General features: G+C 33.5%; 1 protein-coding gene across 10 annotated transcripts in view; it reads right to left on the bottom strand.

Moving 5' to 3' along the window:
* Positions 1 to 446: 446 nt before the first annotated feature.
* Positions 447 to 7873, bottom strand: part of Sntg1 (syntrophin gamma 1) — a 713733-nt gene continuing 706306 nt past the window's right edge. For all 10 annotated transcript variants that reach the window (XM_031366794.1, XM_031366792.1, XM_031366795.1 and 7 more), the window contains one exon: positions 447 to 1436. In XM_031366794.1, the coding sequence (XP_031222654.1) occupies positions 1278 to 1436 (159 nt within the window). In that variant the 3' untranslated portion in view covers positions 447 to 1277. The remainder of the gene's footprint in view (positions 1437 to 7873) is intronic.

Here is a 7873-nt window from a genome sequence, read left to right on the forward strand (position 1 = left end):
TTTTAAGGGGGAAGTCAAACAGTGTTCAATTAAAATGCGTATCAATAAAAGTGGGCTTTATTTGTTCACTTTGCAACAAGTAGTTAGTTGTTTAAAAGCATACACCAACAGAGCCTTAGTAAAGGACAGAGAATGCTTCTTGCTTTGTATGATGAACAATCTCCAGTTCTTGGCTGTGCGTGTCCACCCTACAATGCACATTTCTGCCTTTTTACCTTCCTAACGCTGAAACAAGCTGCTTGCAGCAGTCTACATCATTTGACAATATTCAATTACTTTCCCTGGAACTTTATAACATGAATGTTGATGCCTGTTTTCAAATCTCATTTAATTTACACATAAATAAACTGAAACGAAACCATCACAGCTTTCATACTGTCTGTGGCTGCCTTGAGGAACCTTTCTACCTGTTAGTCTATGACTAAATAGAAAAGCATTACAAAGACTTGTTTCTTACACCGAATTTATTGATATTTTTTTCTGCAAGAGGTTTGGGGTATTTAAATTTATTAAAATTTAGTTTGTTCATAAATCTCATTAGGCAAAAAAGAAGAAATGTATTTAAATGAAGAGTGTGACATTCATGATTAATACCATTTTCTAATATAAAACATGTTAGTAACATTCACCAAAGAAGAAATATTTCATTTCTTGCAGTGTTTTCACAGGCCAATGTAATTGTCTTTATTAATTCTACAGAGTATTTTACAGTAAGATACACACAGCTGGAGTGATCATATGGAACCATGGGATGAGAATATAGGAAGTAACTCACATGGGTAAGTTAAGGTGCATCTGTCTTTGAGGTCATTTGTTTTCATTTTGTTTTGTTTTATTTTGTTTTGTTGTTTGTTTGATTTGCATGCTACTTGCCTTGCTTTTATTTTTTAACTTCTTTACACTCATAATATAATGATAGGGCATTGATTCATAATCTGGCCCAATATGTATTTGTCATATAAAATCATCTAAAATAGAGAAATAGCCATTTAATTGGTATTTTTATTTATAGATAGCTTACAATTTTTATATTATTTACATACTTTACACCAATCATTCCTTTGTCACCAGACATGGTGACAGCTGTATCCTGATAGAGATCAGTGGAGAACAAAGAGGTTGCTCTGCTCTTCCAGGGTCATTTGCAGATGCCCCCTGACCTTTCTGTTGCTGGAACTGCACTTTGACTCCATGGTTGACTTGGTGACAGCATGTTCTCTCCAGGGTGGAAGTAGGGAGAGAGTGACCCTGGAGGCTGTCAGGCAGAGCTCAGCATGTCAAGCCATGTGCTTTGCCTTGCTTGTAGAAGCAGAGCTGGCAGCAGCAGAAGTACCAGCCTGATTACCTAAGAACAGAGGGTCCAAACAAGCTACTTTGGCAGCAAAAAATGAATGAATACAGTGAAGAACAGCAAATAAATTTGAAAATTCCAACTCCTGAAAGGAAAAGAGAAATAGATCAGGGGAAAAAATTAATTTCTTCACAAAATTGTCAATTCATATTTATGTGTAACAAACATCTGGAATCAATGATATGAAATGCATGAAAATACAATACTATGATAGATACTTTATAATGCCAAGAAGATTGAAGGTTGATTAATAGATTTACATGCTCAATGAAGATGATATGCATATTATTTATTATTATAATGAGAATAACCCACATGTAGTAAACCACTAAAATTAATGACACATTTTCTGTTAATTACATAATTGTGGTGAACGATGAATAAGTACATCTGCTTTACATACTATTCCTGATGTTTGCAATTTATAGAATCCAGACTATTAGAAGATATTATACTATGACAAAGTGATGCTTAAGAAAATTGACAGATTTTAGTATTTTCTCTTTGGTTTGGCAATAGAAACACAATAGCATTGATCTAGTGTCTCTACAGTTGTCTTTTTCCATTTTACAGTTCACAGTTAGTTTATTTTAGTGACAGTTCTGAAAATGGTAAATTTTCCACTGCATTATTGTACATCCTAAAAATTCCCCACTAAGGAAGATTTTTTTATTTTGTCGTAGTTACAATGATTTATTTTGTTCTAATTAATAATTAATTAAAATACAATCATATAATTTATTCGTCCCTTTTCTTTCCTCTGTCAAATCCCTACCACGTCCTCTCCCTCCACCCCACTAATACTGTATATCTGTGTCTCTTTCTTTGTGTCTTTCTCTGTGTGTATATATATATATATATATATATATATATATATCCTGTTTTCATTTAGAAGTATAATTTTGAATGCCATTGAAAACAAATATTAAAGCAATATTTCTCAAAAATATTTCTATTATGTTGAAGGTAATATTTGTTTTTCAGGCTTTCTAAGCATCTAAATAGTAGGCATTTTATGTAAGATTAGTGTTTCTAATTATTCTACCCTCCTTGTGCAGTATTTTACAATAATTTGATGTTGATTAAGATTTCAATTAGTTTTTATATCTTTATCACACTGGGCTTTGTTCTGGATTATAGAAATGAACAGATAATGAGAAGATATTACAGGAGATTGATGAATTCACATTTGGCAAAAATTCAACACCACCTCCCCAGTGTTCTGCATCCATGATCAGACCTTACAGCCACAGTCATTTCCATGGTGTCTTTGATCATAGCTGTCTGAATTGTCAGAGGATATTTTTCTCTCTCTATCAAATCCTCAATCTTCTGAGATTTTCATTCCCACATTTACATGAGCTGTGTATGCTATTGACTTGCAACAGAGCTTGTCTTCTTTTTTCCCCCTCCATTAACCTTACAAAAAAAATCTAATTTCAATTTTTAATTATTTGGTTATTAAATGAATATATATCATGATCTTTATTTTTGTTAAACATGTATCTGAAAGCAAAATAGATGAGAATGTCTGATGATACTTCATAAACTCAAAGGTTGGGAGAGTGCATTTAAGAGTTTCCAGGGCAGCAAATTCACATTGCCTTGTAGGTGTAACTGGAAAAGATACCTGCCTGAACAAATGTTAGGTCTATTGTAATGTATTCGAGAATTTGAGACACTGAACATATACTTTGTGGATTTATGAGTAGAAGATTACTTTTTTATGGTGAATAACATTGGAAGAGGCTTTTGAAGCAAGATCTGACACACTCATTAAATGGTTACCTGGCTCTACCATTGATAAAGAACTATGTGAGCCTGAAAGAAGAGAGAAACTGAGAAGATTTTCACTAAAAAAAGGGGTCAGCTTTGAAATTAAAGTTGAACAAGTAAGAGAAGCTACTACTATGGCATTATAAGAACTATTCTAGCACAAAGGTAAAACTCTTTGTTTGGTGCATTAAGTAAGAGGTTGCATTATGATATACAAGGAGCAAGTCATAAAGTAAATGTAATTTCAGAAAAAGTTTGTGTCTCTCAGCTTGTAAGTGATGGATGAGATTGTTTTCTAGGTGAAAATGAGGCATATGATGTATATAGAAGAAAGATCATGTTCTCATCCATGGGATTCAGCAACACATAGAGATAAGAATGAATAGAACAATAAGGGACAGCAGTCCTGGCTAAATGGGATTGTCTTTTGTAGTGATGCTTTGAATAGGCCATTATGTTTAACAACATGAACATTGTTCATTCTTCCATTATGAGAAAGGATTTTTGTACAAAAATTGGAAGAAAAGATTATTAAGAATGCATAAAGAAACTAGAGAGCTAGACAAGCCCATATTGAACAGTCTTCTCTTTTGTAATGACAGTAAGGAAATCAACCAGTAAACTGAATCAAGAATGGTTGCCAACACTCTTTCCTCAGATGCAATCAGTTAGTTTCTTTAGCTTCACTTTTTTCCCACCCATATCTCCCAAGGATTTCACAGATCATTTTTCTCTCCATCTCCTAGCTTATAACTGTATCCTATTTCTCAACAAGCACAGCCACAGGCCATGCCTGCCAGAAAACTAGAAACTAGGTAGGCCATTTGCAGATCTCTTTCTCTCTCTCTCTCTCTCTGTCTCTCTCTCTCTCTCTCAGTGTATGTGCATGTATATGCACATGTGTTCATGTGTGTGTATGTGTGTGCATGCCTGTCTGTGTGCAGGTGCATATGTTCTCCTAGAGCAAATCATTCAGTCTTTTACCAAGCATTACAACAGAACAGCATCTTAAGCATCCTTGCCTTCTGTCCACATCTCCTATGGATCCACACCTCTTGTCTATCCCACAGACTATCCCTTCCTAGCATCCAATCCCTCACTACATATCATCCTCCAACAACAACAGACATGTAGTGTGAACATACCAGCTGTGTAGGTCAATAAAACAAGAAACACATGGCTATCACATGCACTGAAAACCAAAGGGAAAACAGATACCAAAGAAGAAAACACCCACCCAACCAAGACAAATCCAGAAATCAATACCTAGAACTATAATCTTCCCAAACCCAGATGTTTAAGATGCCAGCATTAAAATAAAATCTAATAAGCAAGTATATAAATGTCTACTATAGCCCAACTATCCTACAACAGCAGGCCCTGAATATTTCAACATAGATGAAACACAAGGAAAAGACCTTAAAACCAACTATATGATGATAAGAACCTTATAGAGAAAATTCATAAATCCCATAAAGAAAGCCAAGAAAATACAAGCAGATGAAGGAAACAAATAAAACTGTTTAAGATGTGAAAAGGAAAATAGAAACAATAAAGAAAATACACTGAGTGAGCTCTGGCCATGAAAAGTTTAGAAATTTGAACTGGAAATGCAAAGGCAAGCTCTATCCAACAGAAAATTAGAAATGGAAGAGAGATTCTCTTGAGAAATGAATACATCAGTATATGTATATATATATTATATAAAATCTAAAAAAAAATCCTAGACATAAAACATTTACAATACTTGGAAGACAATGAATGAAAAGACTAATCCTAAGAATAATAGGAATAGAGGAGGAAAAAGAAGCCCATTTCAAAGACTCAGAAAATATTTTCAATAAAATCATAGAAGAAAACTTTTCTGACCTAAAGTAGAAGATACCTAAAAAGATTCATAAATGTTCAGAAACTTCCAGAACACAAACATATTGAACAAAAAAAGAAAAGCGTCTCATTGCCACATAATAATTAAAACACTAAACATAGAGAACAAAAAATAATAATATTAAAAGCTACAAAGAAAAAGGACCAAGTAGCATATAAAGGCAGACCCGAGTTTTCTTGGAGACTTTAAAAGGCCTCTACAGATATATTTCAAACTCTAAGATGCCACACATATCAGCTCTGATTACTATACCCAGGAAAAATTTCAATCACCAGAAGGGGAGAAGAGACATTCTATGATAATAATTAACTTAAATAATATCTTTATACAAATCCAACACTACAGAAAGTTCTACAAAAAATCCCAACCTAAGGAGATTTATTCCAACAATGAAAACACAGGAAATAAATACTCTCAGACCACCAAAACTAAAAGAAACACACACACACCATCAACATGATCAACACCACAAGAAAACGAGAAGAAGAAAAAAATAATAGAAAGAAATATCTCTCGCCATCAACACTCTCGATTTCTCAATAAAAAGATAGAGACTAATAGAATGACAGCAAAACCAGGATCTATCCTTCTGCTAAATCTAGGAAACATACTTCAACACCAAGGATAAATATTACATCAGGATCAAAGGCTGAAAGAGATATTCCAGTCAAACAGGCCTAAGGAGAAAGCTGCATAGCCATTTTAATATCTAACAAAACAGGCCTTAAACCAAAACTAATAAAAAGATATAAAGAAGCATACTACATCCAAGATAACATTCCATGTTTTTTTGTTGTTGTTGTCGTTTTTAATGTTGTTTTGTGTTTCAAGGCATGGTTTCTTTTTGTTTCCTTGGTGATATTGGTACTAACTCTGTATACTAGGCTGAGCTTACACCCAGATCTGTGAGCCTCTGACTCCTAAGTGCTAGAATTAAAGGCATGTGCCATCTCTGCCTGACCACATTTCAATTTTTCACATCCATGCCTCAACAATAATGACATCAACGCTTGTAAAAGAGACACTACTAAAGCTTAAAATAAAAAGATCCTTACACACAAATGTGGTATCTTGCCGCTCTGCCCCGCAAAAGAAAGCCGTGACAGGCCCAGAACTTAACCACATGCCTGTGGCATGAATCACCAGTGGCAGTCTTGGAGATCAAACGCGGACTTTTGTAGCTGGGACATCAAAGGAACTGAAACTATTGAAAATCAGCCTTCCTGCCTACAGCTATGTCTGGAGGGTATTTTGTAAACAGACTGGAATGCTATTTCCCTGTTCTCGTGCCTATGCTAAAAGCCAAGAGGTGTTTTAGTTTCAATTCTGCCTGAGCTATATAAACCATTTCTCTCTAGTAAAGACACACCTTGATAAAGTTTACTTGGTGTCCTTTCTTTGTCTCCACTCTTACCTGCTTGTTTCCACAGGAACTTAATTATCCCAGTTCGTGAACACCACGGAGAGAGAGACTGAAGGTCAGTCTCCCTCACACAAATAGTGGGGGACTTCAATACCCTATTTGAAACAACTAATAAGTTATCCAAACAAAAACTAAACAGAAATACTGGAGTTAACAGATAACATAAACTAAATGAACCTAACAGATATTTACAAAATATTTCACCCAAACACAAATGACTATACCTTCTCCTAAGCACCTAATGGAACTTTCTCCAAAACTGAAATATACTTAGACACAAAGTAAATCTCAACAGATACAAAAAAGTGAAATGACTACCTGCATCCTATCAGATCATCATGAATTAAAACTAGATATCAAAAACAACAGAAACCTTGTCAAACCATGGACATTGCACAATTCTTTACTGAATGAAAATTGGTTCATGACAGAAATAATAACAAAATTAAAGACTTTCTAGGTTCTAATGGAAATGAATACATAACATATACAAACTTATGGGGAACAAAATGTCCTAAGTGGAAATTTATAGAACTAAATTCCTACATGAAACAATTAGAGAATTCCTATTGTACTTCTTACAGGCACATCTAGAAAGCTCTAGAACAAACAGAATTTAAAACTACAGTATATAGTGTTTTGTATATAAATTACACTTTCACTCTTTTGATATAGCACCAAGAGACAAACATGTATAATTATTGTTTCTAATTTCTTCCCTGAAAAGTTGCAAATATAAAACACTTCCTATTTATAAACTATCTACATATATGTGTATATAGTTTAAGTATGTTTATAATGTATATATTTATACTGTATAATAATAACAATAGATTCTTTAGGCATGTTGTCCCTTTCAAATATTACAGAAACAGCCAATGAGTGGGTAGAATATATGTAGTATGAGTGCTCTCTATATAAATGATAAATCATGCTACATGAACATATAGACACAGTTTCATCATATAACTAAAGTAGTACCCAATTTAAGATTCATGAATTGCTTAATTTTGGAATTAACCATCTATTGTTTTTCAGACTACTATTGAAAATTAGTTAATAAAATCATATAATATGTAACCATGGAAAAGAACTTTCATAATATCTGTGTAGATTACTTTTATGAAGTGCCAGAGGACTCAAATATGCAGTCAACTATTGAAACAATATTCCTTGGGAAAAGAGAAGTGTAGGATCTAATTCAGAAGGCCATATTTTTATATATATTGAAATAATTGTATATTTCTAACCAATTAATCTACTGTATTGTACTGACTATTTTTAATGAATTTTCTTATACATGTATAAGATGCATCACAAGTAAAAATTGTTCTTGAAAGCATTATTTTGTGACTGAATGTGGCATGCTATTTTCCTAAGAGTTGTCCAGATTAATTCCCTTAAATATTTTTGAGAATTTTTTCACAGTCTTTTT

Source organism: Mastomys coucha, unplaced genomic scaffold (assembly GCF_008632895.1).
Source record: "Mastomys coucha isolate ucsf_1 unplaced genomic scaffold, UCSF_Mcou_1 pScaffold14, whole genome shotgun sequence".
NCBI classification, from domain to species: domain Eukaryota; kingdom Metazoa; phylum Chordata; class Mammalia; order Rodentia; family Muridae; genus Mastomys; species Mastomys coucha.